Source organism: Malaya genurostris, chromosome 2 (genome assembly GCF_030247185.1).
Source record: "Malaya genurostris strain Urasoe2022 chromosome 2, Malgen_1.1, whole genome shotgun sequence".
Classification (NCBI taxonomy): domain Eukaryota; kingdom Metazoa; phylum Arthropoda; class Insecta; order Diptera; family Culicidae; genus Malaya; species Malaya genurostris.
This window is the reverse complement of record NC_080571.1, coordinates 109,077,446-109,097,236: the sequence shown is the minus strand read 5'-3', so window position 1 is coordinate 109,097,236 and position 19,791 is coordinate 109,077,446. Positions and strand designations below refer to the sequence as shown.

Genomic DNA, 19,791 nt, shown 5'->3' with positions numbered 1-19,791 from the left:
CGAAAAATTGCAGTAAATACTACAGTTTGTAGCATGTTCGAAAGTTGTTGTGTAATAAAGTCTCTGCTTGTGGCAGGAACGTGATCCACATGTAGCATTCAGTACCGAAATTCAAGCTTGCTACGCTTTATTCATGCGTCCTAATAACTTTGCTGCAGTTCTAAGAAGCAATACCGAACAAAAAATAATTTGAAAATTGCTCCTATTTTCAGCTTACCCTTCAGACCAATCAATCAGAGACAGCAGATCCCACTCTAATGGTTTTTGTATATGAGATGATTATCGGGGCCATTACCCTATATGAAACCATTAATTTGTTTTTTTTCTCAGTGCAGAGTATTGCGTAATTGTTTTGTCTCATCTCATGTTGAGCCCCCCGTTTCGCTTCATTATTCCGTATTTACCATTACCTTCTGAAATAGTCTTGAGTTATCTCAAAATAAAAGATTTTAAATGGCAGTTACAGTTTTGTGTTGATATTTAAGTTAAAATGAGCGATATGAGGCATTCGCATAATCAAAGCGACTTGAATACGTCGTGCGCAGACGAGATTAGGATTGAATTACTGAAATTACACAAATCTGAGTTAATCATTAAAATATTGAAACTATCGGGTTGTCCTATATCCGTTGAAAACAGAGCCCTTCTCAGTATATATCAATATGATGGCTCACTTCCCTTCGGTAATGGTTTTGTAACAGATAAAAGCAACAAGAAGTCCAACGAAAGTGTTCCAATATTGATTCCGTGTTAAGTGATGGATGTTGGACCGGAACAATCCAACACTCGAGCATAGCGCTCAATATGACTCCTGTACTGAAGCAATATTCAACCATTTTTAAACATTTTTATTTGACTTCTTACTGGGAATACATTCAACGTTAAGAAGTATTAAATGCATTCTTTAAAATATTTTTTCTCTCATTCGTTAGGTTTGGAAAATATTCGAAATGTTGAAACTGGATACCACGAGAAACTATCACTAACACGTTTTATCGAGACAAATATATTAGATATGGCACGTCCAATTATACACAACGCACTCAAATTAACAGATAACAATTTGAACGCTCTTGGAGTGTCAGTTTATAAAGATTATGTAAATGTTCTTGAGCTAGAAGCAGAAAAGAGAAAATTAACAGAAATGTTGATAAAACTCAAAAATCGAAAATTACATTTCATGAATTTGTGCGCCGAAATGCGAACGGGCCCATACCAAAAAAATAATATTGAAACAAAGAATGCTGAGAGTAAGGCATTACAAATAAAAGCTGAGTAGGTATACATATTTTTATTACGATTTTATCAAACAGACTTTCCTTCCAGGACTATTCAAAGAGTTATGATCCACGAAGTAATCACAAGCACGGCACACGCTGAAAAGGCTGTAAAGGAAGTGGAAACCAACATTGATGCTCTATTAAGTCTGAAATAAAGTAAGTAAATCCGTCATGATTTCTCATGTCCATATAACCGATATACCCACCTTAGTCGGTTACATGAGTCACTAAAGCAGTTCCTCGTAAAATCCAATAGTCAGGAGGTTTGCGTGTTTCTAGCAAAATCGACAGAACAAAGTTGGTTGAATGACCGGTTGTCGATAATACTCCTGCACGAATGCTGGTTTTGTATAATGGAGCTTCATACCTGCCTCCAACATCCAATTTTACACACGGTTTCAACCAAACTACCGGAAGACGGGATACGAGCTCTCCGATCCTGGCATCACATAAAATTCCTTCTCGACCATCCCAACGACCAGCTTCAATAAACAAACCGTGCACTAATACACCATATTCCGGTATTTTAAGGTCCTCGAAAAAAGAGTTGCTCTGTAATTAAAAAATAACAGTTTAGTGTAAGAACACAGAGTGCGATTTTTTCATTGATGATAGTTGATGACGGCCGATAGTGTACTTTTGACGAATCATACATTTCATACTAGCAAAACTTACTTTTTGTCCACGAATCCTTCGTTCGTAAATGACTTGCTGATTCAGGGTACAATTCATTATTTCAAAATCAAAACGCAACGTGTCAATTGGTATGTCATTTTTCCTCGAATACGTTTGTAATGTTCCCGTTAAGAAAGATTGAGGAAAGAACAGGCCGCAAATCCACGAAGAAATTGGAAGTCCGTCATCGATCCAAGATTGCACATAGTCGATACGTTGTTGCAAATCTAATATCCAGCTGCCCAATGATTTGGTAGATAGGAATCCTACCTTATGCCACAACTGTGGAACTTGATTGTTGGTAAATGCCCGATAGATGGTTTCTAAACTTTCTGACATTACCACGAAACCTTGAATAGCTTTCTCTAAATCGTTAAGACTGATGTGAATAACGTTTAGCAATTTATCGAATCGTTCAATTTCTTGCAGCAGTACTGTAGTTAAAGATGGTATTCGATTTTTGCCATCACGCTTCATTAGATCCGGGTAGGGGTTGTCACTATTGATATTTTTGGCGATTGCTGTTCGTATGGTTTGAATTTTTTCTAAACATAACTTATCCATTGCTGCCAACGCAGCTTCACCCGAAATCTGACCGCCACTTATGCTGTTCAAAAGTGTGTCCACGAAAAACCTGGTTTCATTTCGATTAAATATAATGTTGGCATTTTCGTGCATTCCGAACACTTCAGGTGGGTCATGAATTGGTAGACTGTTGGCATATGTGATATACTCCTCCAAGCTACGGTTATTAGGGCAGTAGTAAAGCCCACTTTCACTATATTGGTATGGGTCAGACAAAATCTTTCTTGAAGAAAATATTTTCAAAATCGATTTCAAACATCTTTGGTCCCAACTATCTGTCACTCTTCCACCATACGTTATTTCCCCGTTGATGTACTCTAGTGCGTCCCATGGGATGGGTTGTTTTAGTTCCCGCTCGCAATAAATATCCAAGGTCCGTAATGCACATTCCCTGTCACTTTCATTGAATTCATAAGTTATATTCCATCCGAGGGGACCGAATTTTCTTCGCTCTAGAATTATTCCATGGAACATGCACAATCCAAACACCATGCTTCTCCACTGCTGTCCCAACACGTGTAGTTCGAAGCTTCCTTTCTCTAGATCATCCAATGAGCGAATCAAATTTGCGCGCAGACCTTTCGGTGGTTCATTGGTAACTTTGACGGAATTTTGCAAGACACTGATAGGAAACGTCTTTACAGGCATCGAAGATAGAAACAAACGAAACGCTGTGTTAACTGGCTTTATGCACATGGCAATATTCGTCACTATTTTTTCCATAGACTCCATCCAAGAGGTCGCCAGGTGACAGTTCTGAAGAAACACCCAGTGGCCGTGTTTGGTGCCGTTCTCAATAAGGGCTTCAGCGGCAGGCCCTTGGCCCTGACCTAACGAAATGGAAAAAAGTTTCTCGACATACTCCTTTTCTTGTGCAAATTTGATTAAAGCGGTCATTGGATCAGACCCCGGAGACAAAACAAACACCAGAGGAGTCGTGGACGAAATGTCTTCGTAGAGTGAAGGTAAAGTTGTGTTTTTCGGTGGTTCGGTATAAATCTTTCCCAGCTTGAATCTTATGAATTCAGTAATCGCTATGACAAGACTTTCCTCCTTTAATGCTGCTACGAGCATCAATTTTTCCGACACAGATAAAATGCTGTTCCAAGGTTTTGTCGATTCGGCGGCTTTGCTAGCAAAGGAAAAATTCGCCGAAAAGTCCTGGATTGAGATTTCAATAATCTCTTTCAAACAACGAGATAGCCCCGAGAAATTTGTAAACTTTTCCTCTAAGTATCTACAACTGTACCACTGGTTGTCTGTCACATATTCGAGTTTATCATCAAGAGAGTAATTTCTGTTTGCGGGACCTCTCAGAATAAAATGCAATTGATCGTCAGTGAATTCATTATCTTCCTTGCAAATAGCAACAGCTAGCAGGAAACAATAGATTATTTTATGCTTTTCCAGCAGACCTCGAGAGATGTTTGAAAATACGGTAAATGTGATATCATCCAATAGACGATTCAGTCTTTCAGGAAGTTCCACTTTTTCATGGGGTCGTGCGATAACTGAACAGTACACGTGCGAAAAATACCGCAAACTAAACTGATACATCGGATCAATTTCTGCCAGCGATGAAACGACAAAGTATAGAACTGCCCCACGTGAAGCGAGAATTCGATATTTTTCTCTGGTTGCCGCGATAGTTTTTTCAGTTTTCTCCGTTTCTATCAGCCGATCTGCTATGATTATCGAGGTTTCCTTGGACTCATTCAGTGCGTCTACCAACTCTTCGTCATCCAGAATGTTTCCTGTCGAACTGTAAAGTAATTTCAGCACCTTATCCTCCAGCAACAACAATTGCTGCTTGTCAGCATTTATACGAACGATCAAATCACTACGCTGAGTTTCCATTTCCGGAAGTTCGATTTTGATGATATCGCTGTAAACGAGAATAGAGAAAATATTAGTAAGTAATTATGGTGTAATCTGGCTTTCGAATATAACCCAATTTGATGTTTATCTGTTTTAACATGTATTTGTTTCAAACAAGTCGGATCTAAAACATCATTTTTATTCGAAACGATTAATTTATGTAATCTTATTCTATTGTTTCACAAAAACATAAACCAGGATCAGCAAACCTTACACAACAATATACAAAGCGGATTAGGATTACAATTTTCACTTTTACAATTCAATTCGATATAACCTGTTTTATGAGTCACTGTTTCGATCTGAAAAAATCTCGATCTCGCTGATCTAGTTTTTCTGTTTAATATAGAGAACCCATCAGTCCTTGATTGGTTATGGCCTTTCTCATTATCATTTATATGAAAAATCGATGTCATTTCTATTACAGAATTATTATTTTCAGTGTTTACGGGAGACCAACTTAGCAGAGGTAAATTTGTTTAGCCGTCAACTAACAAAACCTTACCAGCCGAGATTCAAACATCGGCATCTGGCTTATTATTCCAGTGGCTTATTTTCTGAGCCGCCGCCGAATAACACCAGTACTAGAAATTGGATGTGAAATTAGGAACCAATGTTGAATCCCGTATGAGACAGATTGTTACAGTAAATAATCCCGCAATTGTTTTTGTTTTCTAATTTTTCTTCGTAATGCATGAGCGAAAATAAATTGAAAAGTCAAATAAATAAAAAAAAACCTTAGAGGCAGTTTTTTTCCTTCATTTGACTTTTCATTAAGTTTTCCACTAAATAACTAAAGAATAAAATAGTTGAAAAAAGTGTTCGCTATGCGAGATATTTTCAGCAAACTAATAAATTCTGAGAAATTTTCTATTCTATGAAACGACTTCCGACGAAATAAGTTGTGGTAAACAGTTTGCAAAATGTGTTACATGGACGAATGAAAACTTGGACCGCGATTAGAGCTTTTCTAATGAAGAAAAAAGTTGAAGCATTTCCGAGTGTCAAAGAGTAACTTAAGTTTGTGGCAAACATAACTGTTTCAACACATACAAATATATCAGAATCCGTGAACGTTGTGTTAAATCGGTTGTAAAAATGTGTCATTTTAGATGCTCGAATTTGTTGGGTCTCAAAAGACGTAAAATAATCACGATTCTTTTTCTAACAATACACACTTAGAAAAATTTACATCCTAATAGATGCACATAAAAGGAGCGTCGCGATTCACTTACATTCACAATTCAAAATATGTAAAAATAAGACATCTTTAACTATCTTTAACTTCACAGTTAATTTAGCTGAAGCTTACATCGATACAGACGCAAAATTTATTTTTACATGTGAGTAGATGTAATATAGTGTCATCACCGAAGAAATTACGGCATACTTGAATTTACGCCAAGCGTAAGTTTCATTTTTTCTAAGAGTGTAGATTCAACAGTAAATAATTAAATGTTTAATAACAGACTACTGAGCTTTCGATATATAATAATGCATGGGTAAGAATAACTGATACTTACGCCAGAAGCTGATCCTCCAAACCACTTCGTGATACCAAAAAGTTCACCAAACACACTTGGATGCAAATCTCAGGTAAAAAATGTGGATTTGCTAACTTTGTTGTCATGTATAATCTAAAGCTATTGTCGTAATCTACATCAACATCACCTAATTTGATCATCGGTCTTCCATTTTGTATGAAAATTCTTTTCAGTAGAACCGATTCCAGTACAGGATCTAGAGTCTCTTGTATATCTTCTATAAGCATTGGAATTCCTTGTCTTATACTAAAAAAAACATTAACGTTTTTAATATGATTTGTGGGAAAACCATACCACAAAATACCAAATCTCCAGTATGCGCATCATGTTCACATCGCTTAATTTTATTATCTTAAGCTCGTTCTCCGTTTCCATGTTGCGTACCCAGCGATTTGCTTGCTCCTGTGGATCAATCATCAAAGGCCATCTACCACCCTGTGTGGAAATGATTGCATTTTCTATGGAGATTTCATCTCGCGGTAGTCCATACATATTCCACTGTCTAATTTGAAAGGAATCACCCAAAATTTTCACCAGATCGAAACTAGCACTACTCGGTATATTCAAATTACGACACTCTTCTACCCATTTTATGGAAAGTTCGCGTCTGTAGTGCATGGGAAATGCCCCAAGATAAGCAACGTACGCCGAAGCCACTAGTACATCTCCAGGAACAGCGAATTGTTCCGCCGTTAGTTCCTGAACTGTGTCACGCCATCGAATCTCTTCATCGGCTAGGGCGGATGTCAAACGACCAGCTCGATTCAGACGTGTAGCCGTTAGGTCATTATGATCCTGTAGAACTTTCATTTCACGTTTTTTCTCATCCAGATTTGACATTAACATGAGAATTTTAGCCTCGATTTCCGCTAGTTCATTTTGCTTCGATTTCAACAACTTCATCACTTGACTCAGTTCTTCTTCGGCCGCCTTTTGCTTTTTTATTTTCGGTTCAACCAGTTTGTACACTTTGGCATATCGTTCGACAGCTATCACCCAAAGACACATGGACTTGGCTACTTTGGATACTTTTTCTATGATCTAAAAATATATTTAAAAAGATAGGTTGATAATCATTGGTGCTAATACGAAATACTGACCGGAGGTTGAAAATCTTTATGGTCTATGTATGTCTTGAGTTTCTTTAAAATTGTTTCAGGAATGTGTTCCTTATCGTATTCTTCGAGTTTTTTCAAAAAATTAACGTCTGCCATTACCACTTTCGCTGAGTTCCAGTCGGTTCTATCAATTAATTATATGTCATATTTAAGTGTATTATTATAATATCTAGAAACGCGTTGATTTGTACTTACTTCGATCCCAATAGAATAAGTACGGCCTCCATCACAAACTGTACCAGCCTAGGCGGTTTTTGAAATACTCGTAGTTCATTAATATCATTTTTGTTTAATGCTTTAAGAGCGTCCTGTGCCGCTTGCAATGTTGGCATCACAGTTTCAAGATCTTTAGCTGCTTCATCGGCAATCTCCTGTGTTTCTGCAGCTTTAATTTTCGCTTCTGCCTCGTCCTTCGCAACACTTCGCTTGACACCCTCGGCGATGGTATTATCTTTATCAAGTTTAGCCAGTAATTCTTTCATATTTCTTGACTTTTCCTCCAGAATGGGAACAAACTGTTTCAATTCTTCTCCCATTTCTGCTACCACCACATTTGTTTCAAGTATTTTGCTCAAACCATTTGCAATTCGGTCCTTTTTTTGTATGATTATTTCTATCCGCTTGTGAACCAACACACGATATTGATTAAGCAACTGTAGGTAGCTGCTCGGAGTTGTGTAGTAATAACGTCGCATTTCTCTGTAAAATCTTTCGGAAATCGCTTCAACACTCTCGTGCATCATGACACAGATTTGTGCAAGATGCTTACTTTGCGTTTCATTTTCCGAGACGTCTTTCAATGAGCCGACTGCCACAGATAACAGTGCCTCGGTAGGCCATTTCACAAACCAATCGATGGTGCAACAATTCACTAACGAAGGAAACATCCTGCAACGCCGCCTAAACGTATCACCAACAGGGCTCATACAAATTGTCACATGCAAGTTGGCACGAACTCGTTTTATGAAAAATTCAAATATTCCGTCGCGGGTGGTGTTAGCGAATCCACTCTCAATGCACGGTTGCCTCGCATTCAAGATAATTTTTTCATATTCATCTCCTTCGAACAAATTAGGAACTTCTCCGGAGTTTAAAATATTATTTATATCTTCCATGAACTCTTCTCTTACAATTTGTGTGTCCGTAATCAGGAAAACGATCGGCTTATTCAGTACACCAGCGATCCAGTAAATTTTCCTCAAATCTTCATGAAAGCATGCGTGATCATATCCACGACGTAATGCAATTTGATTGCACTGATAACCATTAATATGCGCCGCTAGTCTCGACAAACTTTGCTTCCCCATTCCAGACACACCAACCAGAAGACCATTTCCACGCTCCGACCTCAAAAGCCGTGCCAAGCGGACGATGTGTTCGATGGCATCCATGAAAAACACCAGATTCATCTCCTTACCTCCCATTGAGTTGTAATCTTCTAAATAGTCCAAGAGAATGCTTTTCAGTTTCTTCATGTCCTTAATCTCCTCGTATATACGATCTTCAGACGCTTGTCCATATATCATGAAATCTCCAAACAACACGGTTTCGTCCGGATGAACGACAGTGGTTTCAAAATATTTTTCGCAACAATCTTGCAATAACTGAGTAAAGTACGATTTATCACTTTCACTTATCAAACGATCATAAAATATTCGCATAGATTCGTGATAGAATAAGCGCAGTATTTGAATCGGATTGACACACGAGGACGGATCTGCTTGCAGAACTCCTTGAATACACTTCGAAAGATCGCGTAGATTGAAAACGTAGTGGGACTTTTTCGGTGTAGGTAGCAATTCTTCCGAGATTCTTTCATAAACCGCAACAGCAGCCTCAATTATTGGTTCGGCTAGTGGTCGTATAACACTGCTGAAGTCGGCTAAGAATCCCGCTAGTATTGCTTTGAAAATGGTCTTCAGCGTGTCGCTGTTAGGTGTCGGAAGTGAAAGAAGAGCAAAATGCCGAATAAACCGCGGTGTCAAAATATTCCGACCTCCGCCTGGCGGGGCACAAGCAGCACCTAGAGTAACATCAACGATGCTTTTCCAATACATTTTTTCCCGGTCGTATACTCCTTGAAAGTCCAAGAACTGCCGCAGCAATTCGATAGGCGGTTGGCTTCCATAGACGTCCAGTTTAGGCATGTTCACATCATCGATAAAGATTATAATCTTTTTATTGATTGGTGCACCCAGAAGAGTCTTTTTGCGTCGTTCAAGTCTAGATTCGATAATTTCCTGAGTTCGAAAACTCTCCGATTGTGCCGAAAAGTTTACGAAAATGGGTATTACGTTTTCTCTCATTAACTTGCTTAAAATATTTCTGGCCAGAACTGATTTCCCAACTCCGGTGTCTCCAGTGAAAAGTACAGGGTATTGATTTTTAAACAGCATTTCCGCTACGAATCCATACTTCGTTGTATCCAATGTTGGAACTAACAGATCAAAATAAGCAATATTCGAGTTATAATCAAATTTTGAGTGAACAGTAATCCAATTCTCCCACGTTTTTGCAGCTGGGTTGATCCGGAAGTCCCACAATGAACCATCGGGTAATCTAAAAATAATAAATTAGGCATAAATCGCTTAATAAACATACTAATTTGTTATTACTGGGAAGTTTCGTGTTGGTCGAATAAACTTCTTAGAAATTTTTCGAAACCAATTTTCGATTCATCCGACAAGTTCCCCGCAAAGGACCACAATGCACACCAGGTAAACAATTTGAAAACATAACTTTTCGCATCTCCTCGTTCCATTAGATTGATGTTTTGCGTATCTTTCAGGAGCAATAACATTAGTTTCGTCATCATTGAAAGTTTGCTAATATTAACTTGATGGATATTCCAGCGGCACTTCCTGTTTATGTACCTGACCATGTCATCATAATAACGATGGTAAAGCACTTGAATATACTCTTTGAGGTCCATATCCAGATGGACTTCATCGACGGTGTTCAACCATGATACCACTAACGGCGACCATCCTAAATGCAACGGATCCAAATACACCATGCCGCAGCGAGATACGGTCGCTGGTGAAGCCTGTGCTAGATCTTGTACCTCGAAAACCATGTGCACCCAACTTGTTAGCTTTATACGTTCGGAATTGGCCAAACAAAGCATCTTATTGTCATCTAGGACAGTGTTGAGATTTTCAATCCAAACTGCGTCTACCGGTCCGTCACAAACTACCCACTGATGTTCCTCTTCTGAAATGATAGAAAGAATTTATGCAATGATCATGAAACCTTAAGATTAAGGAGCAATTTAAAATCTTTGAAAAACGGCCATTATTGCAAAACGCAAAAGCTGTTTTTTTCGCAGTCGTTGAGCGGAAATTCAAAAGAAAAATTATGTTTTTACCTTTTTTATAAATATAAAAAATAGGTATAGAATTCGCTCAAACTTTAGAAAAAATTTCCGAGGCCCGGAGGGCCGAGTGTCATATACCAATCGATTCAGCTCGACAAACTGAGCAAATGTCCGTGTGTGTGTCTGTATGTGTGTTGTCAACTAAGAGGTCGAGATCTCAGAGATGGCTGGACCGATTTTGATCAAACTAGTCGCAAATGAAAGGCCTCCCCGTCACCCAGAACGCTATTGAATGGTTTTCAGATGTTTACTTTTTGAGTTATACGAAGTTTTATGTTAAAATTTTCAGTTTTCTGCCAATATCTGTCACAATTGACCTTGAAAACAGAATATGTTTTTAGACTTAGATTTCACACGGTAATAGCTATCCAACAAGCCATAGACTGTTAAAATCCGTCCATTTTTAACGGAGATATCGATATTTTTGTGTAAGTGACTTTTCGCCTTATTTCAGTAGTAGGAATTTTGAGCGTTATATGATAATGCAATGCTTGGGAGCAACGTGAAACACGATTTTTTATACTGTTACATACGATTGTTTCTAAGTACCACTAAGACTGTGTACAAAATCCTTTTTCATGACAGTTTGTCTCGGACCGATTTTAGCACGGTTCGTTTTTGGCAACATAATCGTTCGAAGACGACATATGTAAATCAGATGATGGCCAAGATGGCAGCATTTTCGAGTTAAAAACAATTGCATAATTATATTGATTTAAACTACTGACAGTAATGAATGCTGGAAGAACATGACACCAATATACCATTCGAATCAGTTCGTCGAGATCAGCAAATGCTTGTGTGGAACATAATTTCACTCAATTTTCTTGGAGATGACTCAATCATTTTCTACAAACTCAGATTCATACGAGAAGTGCTTCCAAACAAAGTTCCTGAATTACGTCTGGATCCGACTTCTGGTTCCTGAGCTACAGGATGATATGTCAAACGAAATTAAAATAGTGTAACTAATTTTTCTCATAGATGGCTGAACCGATCTAAGATTCAAATGAAATCTAAGAACCATCTAAGATTCAAATTAAGGGTCTTAAGATTCTATAAAACATCTTGCTTTTTAGTCAGTTTGCACTGATTTTCGAACATTTTGAATCAAATGTAAATTATACAACTCCTCAGGTGAATTTAACTGAATTTCAAAAACAAATATTCAAATTATAGGATTTATGGTCCCATGCAAAATTGATTAATTTTATCCGATTTTGATTTCCGATTTTGGAATTACAGGGTGATGAGTTTTTAAAATTCAAGCCGATATAGAAGATGACAATTCTAAAAAGCTCCAAAGTTGGACTCAAAACTATTGCAATTTTTTGGCCATACGAATCGTTTTAGGTTATGCTGGTTCCTGAATACCGGCTCTGGAAGTACCGTAAATAACCGTAAACTCTAAACTGAAACTTTCTTCGACATCTCATGGAATGTTCAATCGATTGTCACACGTTTAGATTCAAATTCGATCCGATTTGCAGCTTCGACATTACAGGGTATTGATTGATTAAAATCACAAATGCCGCTTAAAACGACGGTCATTGAAATAATGTCATGAGAACTAAAACACCGAAGAATATTCATGCAAAAAACTCATGCGGATTGATAAAAAGGTATCATCTCACTGCTAGGTGGATTAAACATGTTTTTCCTTAAAGATTCATCAAACAGTAGCGGAGGAATCTGCTTTAACGTTTTTCAGCAATGGCTGTTTCCCTGATATTGTAAATAGAACCTGAAAACAAACAACGTTCGGCTCGTTGAGAATTCATTACAATTTTGACTTACCTACAACGTTCACCGCAGCGCGTATAGCGAGTCCTAGTAACCCATCCTTCCACTCCATGGTGGCAAGGTTTACGTAACCGTACAACTCATCCATAGTTATCGCTTTTGGATTCAAAGTTTGAACATTGACCGGCCTGTAGTATGGACCATCGACGATATCAATGTACAGTTTTTCCAGTGCACAAGCAAGTGTATGAAGTACACTGGTTTTCCCGCTTCCAGTGGGTCCAACAAGCATCACACCCCAACGCACCACCATTGTTTCGTATAGCTGGAGTGTTTTAAGAACTAACTCTGGCACTGGTTGCAAATTTCTATTCTCCATGCAAGCTTCGATTCCACCCTGAAGACTACCTCTCTCTGGCTCGGGTAGTTCCACTCCCGGAAACAAATCTCCCAAGATCCCATTGAAAAGAATAGCGTCATTTGCTAGAAACTTTGGAAGGTTTGAATCTCTTAACGCACAAATCAGTGTTATATTTTCGGGTTGGTCAGGTGAAGCTCGTTTCAGTGCTCCTGCCATTACTAGGACGCTTTTCACCGCTCGCATTCCAAAGTCATAATGATCTTGCTGGCTAAGCTGTTCGCTACACAGTTTGTACATCTGTACCATTTTCTTGGCTAGAACCTTCGAGGCTTCAAATCCTTCCGAGTACAAAATAATTTCCGCTATCAGCGCATAGTCGGGCACCATCATAGAAATGGGCCGAAACAGCGCTTTCAGATTATCTGGAAGCTCCGTTCTACCCGCATAACCTGGATTCATTGTTATGAATGCCGCACACGAAGGCTTCAACTTGATTTCCCGTCCTTCAAAAAGAAATCGCTTCATTTTCATTGCTTTGGCATTTCTAATCGTAATTAATTGCTGAGCAATTACCGACAGTACTTCGATATCGATTCGATTAAACTCATCGAAACAACACCATGCGCCCGACTGAGCAAGTCCGGTGAAAAATCGTCCCATCATTTTATAATCGAGACCATCGGAACAGTTGAACACTACACACTGTATTGCCAAAGCCTTTGCCAGATCTTTGGTAGTCTCTGTTTTTCCAGTACCCGCTGGGCCTGCTGGAGCTCCGCCTAAGTCCATTTGCAGTGCACCCATTAAACACAAATAGCAACGATCAGTCAGAGGAGTTATAACCAAAACACCTCCGGCTCCTAAATATTCATAGAAGTAGGGTAAATTTGCGGAAGCCATTTTTGTTTCAACGGTGTCATTCTCAGTTATCCAATAGTAGCGAAGCATTTTCAACCATTCAAAATCGGATCTAAAATGATGAGTCAATGTTAGTTCTTAGTTAGTTGTCAAACAACAGCAATTCTCACGATCGAGTAATTTGTTTATCAACCATGTGGCAAATTGTATCCATAGCGTGGACATCGATGGTTATCAAGGCACACAAAACTTTACGAACAAGTTTAGATATGTTAGTACGAGCAATTGAGGCAGATATCGCCAAATTTTTTACTAGTTTATCTCTGAAATTTTCCATCTGTTTGATGACGTTTCCATCACCGTCAAGAATGGAATGTACAGACGCACACCATTGTTGTTGTGAAACAGTAAGTACTACTTGATTGGGGTGCTCCTGCATCCAAAATGATCGATCCTTGGTTGGATAGCAGCGATAACCTAACCGCATATATCGTTTTACTGCTAGGAACATTGCTTCTTCTACCTTGGATAACCAGTCCTCGACAGCTCCACGTGCTTTCAAGCCTACTCCAAATGTTAATCTTTCACCTTCCGGAGACATCATAGCAACTATGTCATTAGTCATCACTGACTCGCCGGTCTCAGTTTTCTTCTTTCCAAACTCAATGCTAGCTATTGCGTCGAAACACTTTCGCAGATGAGGCTGTACTGCATGTGGGTTTTTAGTCTGGGCCAAGATTTCCAGTAATTCATCGTTCGAAAGAAAATAGAATCTTGGAAATGCCATTCGTTTCACCTCGAGATAGGCTTCCAAACATCTAGTAACCTTCTCGAGTAAAATGTTGTTAATCTGCAGTTGCTCCAATACCCCCTCAGCAGTCATGGCACTTAACGCCAATGGAGATTTTTGTGTTCGTCGCATGATATCCTTCCAGCTCTTATCAACTTGTAAAAACATCTGCGTCTCGTGCGGAAGTTGACGTTGGATGTCTGGGGCAGAAAAAATTGCTTCTAAATAAATCCATGACTGCTGACAGATCATCCATTCATCCAAAGTACGCGAAAATAGATCCAGCTGTTTGCTCCAATCATCTACTTTCGGTTTAATGGGACCAACATGTCTCGATGCCGCTATGGTACTGACATTGATGCTGGACTCGTCCAAAATAGTTTGCAACTCATCTACCCCAGCAAGAATGAATACGTCTCGTGCATCTCTGTGGCTCACTACAGTTAATTCCAACTCCTTCCACGCATTTTCTACCTTACTGAGCAGCGTTTCAAGGCCAGCCTCAGCACTTGCCATATTAGCAACCTCCATCAGCTCCATAGCATTTTCTTCCTCGAATGCATTCGCATCCTCAAACGTGTGCAGGAAAATATCATCTTCACCGGCAATTCTTCTATCTAAAATTTGTTCAATTTTGATCCAGTGTCGATTCTTCAATGCTGGATTTCTAAGATATGAAAGCACCGGTATTTTCTCCTTGAAATCTTCTGCTTCGAGTTTCAACTTTGGAATAATATCATTCCTTGGCAAGTTCTTATCAAGCATGGCACAATTTTTCAAAACTTTTGTATTCAAAGCTTCAACTTCTTCCACGTTTAATTCGAAAAATTTTATCTCATTCCATAGTTCCACGCTGTCCTTCCATTGTTGCACACTGTCCCAAAGGGTCTGCCGTAACTTTACCTCATTCATAACCATAGCTAGTTTATCAAAACGGGATACTTCCAATCGAAATTCTTTTTGATATTTTTTGTACTCTTGGGCTTTGCGCTGACACAAATTAAGACGCTCCGACAGGTCGATCAGGAAGTCACGAATTTGAGCCGGATCCGAATTTACATCCAACAGCCATTCCTGGAGAACCTGTTCGCTGATATCTTCCACCTCGGAAAAGATCTTCGCTATATCTGTCTGAAGGCAAAGATCGAATTTGTTTATCAGTTCCTGTTTTTGATTGCGTTTTGTGTTCATTATGTCCATTATTTGCACCGTTAGTTCTTCCATATCTAGAAATACATAAATGTTAGAAGACGAGTTATCGTTAATGTTAAACAGCTATCAACCCAAGTATTTATCTTTATCTTCGTTTTTGAATGGTACGTTATAAATTTTCATTATTTTCAATGCCTCGTATGCATAGTTTAATTCTTTCTCCAGATTTTCTACGTGTTCGTGACATATCTCAAGAAAGTTGAAATAATAGATGTAGTGATTTGTCTCTTCAGGTATGATCAAAAGCTTGGTAGAAATTTCTTCACCCTTCATTTCTACGTAGTTTATTTTTTCCAATGCAAGTCTGAAATTAATTTGTCTTATTAGAAACGACAATGATTTTCCCAATGTGTGAATACTTTGGCAACGTCTCGTCAAGTACTGATATAAGATCTCGACAAACCGGAATGATTTCTTTACGGAAAGTTGCTTGCTTGACCTTCAGTAGTCCCAAATGCTGCGACTCCTGTATATTCTCCAATGCGACCATTTCAGTGTTGTAACGTTCACAAAAGCATTTTAATTTGCTCAAGTCGGTTTCATTCCGAATTATGTTTCGATCCATCAATAAAGCCTCCAGGAAATTATCTCTGATCTTATCAAATTGTATTATGTATTGATCAACAACATCAAATGCTGCGTTGATGTTGTGGATGATAGATTTCCTAAAATTATTCATATTAAATCAAATATTCGTAAGGAATGATGTCCACTTACATGTTATCCAATAATTCAAAATCGTTTTCTATGATGAAGTCGAAACTAGGAGGAGTTCCACACAGACGATCTTCTCGGCGTCCCATAATGACTGGTCTGTTGAAATTTCATTTTATTATGATCTTTCGTAGAAGCTTGTATACTGTTTGTTTTACTCCTTGATATATTTCTACTACAACAAACGACCTTCTCGAATACCGAATCTGTTATTTCATGCGAAATTTGGTCGAAAAATCAACATCCGTTTGTGAGCATTCACATACACTACTATGTAAGAATTTGGACCCATTTATACCATTAAATCTTCGGAACCGAAAGTGATAGTCAATTGATCTTCGAACTGGACTCACATTAAAGAAGTAGCTTTCAAACGAATCAAAGCTTTCTAAAATCGGCTTAGCTATCTTTCAGAAAATTGAGTGGAGCAAAATAGCGTTTTGTCGATTACGTCGATTACCGCCGGTGACCGCCAACTGATCTTTGAACTTGATTCACATCCCAAGAGTAGCTATCAAACGAGCCTAAATTTATTAAAATCGTTTCAGCCATCTCCGAGAAAATAGTATGGAAATAAAAATCTTTGAAAAGTGCACACACATACTCATTTTTAGATCTCGTCGAGCTGAGTTGAATGGTATATAACACTAGGGGTCTCCGGAGCTCAGATCAAAAGTCGGTTTTTCTAGCAATTCAGCATAAAAAAAATTTTGATTGTAAAACGGCCGTGTTAAGCTTAAGTGCAAAAGAGTCGAATGAAAAAAAAAATCTCGAGTTGTGATCTCACACTCAAGAGGTGCATTGATATCTGATATTTGAAAGCTTGCACGCAGGAGGTATTCGCGTGTATTTGCCAAGTCAGTTTGTTTAGCAAGGACCGATTTTAGTGACCAGATCGGTGATGGATATAAATTTATCGAATTTTGGTACGAATGGAACAACACTTACTCGGTGAACAGTACAAAGTATGGGTCACTCTGAAACCGCTCGATACTCCTGGCAGATTCCGTCACCATCGAACAAATCTGCTGCAGAAATGACACAGATATTTCTCTCGATGGGTCGACAGCGATTCCGGTCGATTTCAGAAGCAGCTCGACATTCATGAAAGGAAGCTTTTGATTTAGATTATCCATTTCATAACCTTTGAACACGTTTGATAAATTGCGAAAGGATTCGCTTAGAATTTGATGCAATAAATTGATCATCATGTGATCTGCGTATCCAAGAAATCGGGTCAGCAGGGCACACAGCTTTCGCTTGTTGGCCCGTTCCGTAAAACTCATAACATCTTTTCCTTTTTTCTTATTTGTGTAGTTTAGTGCTTCATCATGTGGCGAATATCCTCGATCGATTAGAGTGTTGGAACATGCATCAACTAAAAATAAATTCGGTATTGATTTTAAAAGCATTTACTTATGTTCAAAACGCAAATGCTTACACAATACTTCCTTCAATTTCTTGTCCAGTTTTATCAGAAGATCACGAACCTGTTCAAATGTAGTCATCTGTGTTTCCACAAAATAAGGCAAGTGCCAGTTTTCAGTAATAGAGACATCGAAATATCGAAAATGCACCAATTGCATGTACTGCTCCCGCATGTACAGAAGTGCCTTTGCTAGTCGCGGCATTGCCAGAAACAAATTGGTTGACAGAATGTGTCGTGCAGTAGAATACTTTTCCCATTTTATATTTTGGCGCCATTGACGGAAGGCTTTGGCGTAGCGATAGTGCCGGAAGAAATTAAGTTTCAATAACGTTTTATATTTCTCATAATCTATCAACCAATCATCCAGTTGACTGAAGTGATTATCTGCATCGCTCCAGTATGTAACTCCATGCCGACTGACCGTGAAGTATTCGTGCTTATCGACTTTGCTGAACGGGACCTCCCTAAAATGTGTTCTGTAAGACATTGATGATTTCTAAACAGTCAATGATCACTATACAAAAACTTATAGGCTCCGAAGTGTTCACTAGTTCTAGGATAAGCATACGTAAGAAAAATAAAGCTGTTGTCCTTTAATTTCCGTATCTTTTTTTCGATCAGCTCCTCAATGTTGATGGGTGTTGTTCGATGAAGTAACATAGTTCGAGCGGCAATGCGCTTCTTTCTGTCTCTGGAAATAGGGAAAAAAATGGTTATACAAAAGTATGTTTCATATTACTATCCTACATACTCGTTAGTTGTGCTCGATATTTTTACAGTTTTCGATTTGGCCAAATGGGCCCTTGTTTTCAGCTTCTCCATTGTTCAACTGCCGGCTAGATTCACTTGATGCCAGTAACAAAAACCGTAGTCAAGTCGACTGCCATGGAAACGCCAAGCACTGCATCGAAGTAATATGCACAACCAAACAATACGCGCAACACGTGGGTCTTGTATTCGCAAACACACTCTCCCAACGGTATGAAAATGTTTATAGATTAATGTTCAGTGAAAATTATCAAATGATGATCATTTGAAAACTATACTGCGACTATCTCCTAATAACTCTTTGTTTTTCGAAACCAGGGAAGAATGTACTCCTACAAGCACAAAAGATACGATTATTGTAACTGTTTTCCTAAATTTTCATAATTTCATAGATTTGTTTGATCGACTAACTTTAGAAAACATGTTTCTTTTACCTTATATTTTCATGAGCATCTGCATATGCATCATCTTTCAAATGTTTCAAAAAAGAAATCCGTGCGGTTTATTTCCTTTGTAATTATTCGGAGCAGTGGTTGTCGGGTTATGATAGGCTCATATTCCGAAAGCATGTTTTCAAAAAAAACACAATTCAAGGTTTTGCTGGAGATCAATATCAACGTCCTTGTCGATAGAGCACTTCAGGCAGAGAAAAATATTGTAGAAATAACCAAATTTGGGTTTTACACAACGAACAATTTTATTGAAATAGTGACAGAACTAAATCTGGGTAGATATTGCAAATATTGCTACTTGAAACTACAAAACATGATGATTAATTTTTCTCAGTAGATTAGTTTGCTTCAATCAATATTTTGATAAAAATAACATAGATTTTACTTGTGCGTTCCTGTCAATTTCTTGTCAAACAATTTCACAGTAAATTCAATTGGAAAAATTTGTTTAAAATGAACGAACTCTAGTTTAAGTTAATTATTTTTAGCGCTTTTAGTTTACAAACATTTAGTTGAAATGAATGAATTTAAATTCAGCTATTTCAATTAACGCTTATGTTTGTTATAATCATATATTTTTGTTTGTTTTTAAGACAAATGAATTCTTTTCGAATCCGAGTTACGATTCCGGAATTACAGGGTAATATGTACAAAAAATGAAAATAAGGGCACTAACTTTTCTCAGGGACGGCTGAACCGATTCTCACAAACGTAGATTCGAATAAAAGGTTCAATTGCCCCATATAAAGTTCCTGAATTTTATCAAAACTGGATCCTTGTCACTTTTCTCGAACCAACTTCGGTTATACTGGTTCCGGGATTCCGATTTTGGAAGTACCTGCAATAGTGGATCTCACTTCGTTTCTTCAGAAATAATTTAACCGAGCTGAGTACTGTTTCACTCTGTAGGTTATACTAGTTTATGGACAAATCTCTTTGTTTTCTAAGAATCAAATAAAATTATTTCGAAGAATACCACACATTTATATATGAGAATATGAAAGATAT

General features: G+C 38.1%; 2 protein-coding genes across 4 annotated transcripts; one reads left to right on the top strand and one right to left on the bottom strand.

Annotated features, from left to right (window-relative positions):
* Positions 1 to 417: 417 nt before the first annotated feature.
* On the top strand, positions 418 to 1,697 carry LOC131431371 (uncharacterized). 3 transcript variants are annotated; one of them, XM_058597047.1, is made up of 4 exons: positions 418 to 683; positions 933 to 1,275; positions 1,327 to 1,436; positions 1,560 to 1,697. In XM_058597047.1, exons 1-3 carry the CDS (start codon positions 491 to 493, stop codon positions 1,433 to 1,435), a joined length of 645 nt encoding a protein of 214 aa, XP_058453030.1. In that variant the 5' UTR covers positions 418 to 490; the 3' UTR covers position 1,436; positions 1,560 to 1,697. The 3 variants fall into 3 exon arrangements, with proteins under 3 accessions (XP_058453030.1, XP_058453031.1, XP_058453029.1); XM_058597048.1 differs by having other exon boundaries at positions 1,537 to 1,655; XM_058597046.1 differs by having other exon boundaries at positions 1,492 to 1,624.
* On the bottom strand, positions 1,319 to 18,418 carry LOC131428757 (dynein axonemal heavy chain 6). The gene is given in 17 exon segments (XM_058592799.1): positions 1,319 to 1,426; positions 1,487 to 1,832; positions 1,956 to 4,425; positions 5,942 to 6,208; positions 6,267 to 7,003; positions 7,063 to 7,204; positions 7,276 to 9,667; positions 9,724 to 10,293; positions 12,254 to 13,530; positions 13,589 to 15,434; positions 15,492 to 15,724; positions 15,780 to 16,085; positions 16,138 to 16,233; positions 17,083 to 17,512; positions 17,576 to 18,027; positions 18,084 to 18,254; positions 18,315 to 18,418. Coding segments are annotated over 16 exon segments (11,805 nt in total). The 5' UTR covers positions 18,386 to 18,418; the 3' UTR covers positions 1,319 to 1,426; position 1,487.
* Between the last annotated feature and the right edge of the window lie 1,373 nt (positions 18,419 to 19,791).

Coding starts and splice junctions, on each gene's coding strand:
- LOC131431371 (XM_058597047.1), top strand. CDS start 491: ATGAGCGATATGAGGCATTCGCATAATCAAAGCGACTTGAATACGTCG. Junction 684..932: donor TGATGGCTCACTTCCCTTCG/GTAATGGTTTTG, acceptor CTCATTCGTTAG/GTTTGGAAAATATTCGAAAT. Junction 1,276..1,326: donor GCATTACAAATAAAAGCTGA/GTAGGTATACAT, acceptor CTTTCCTTCCAG/GACTATTCAAAGAGTTATGA.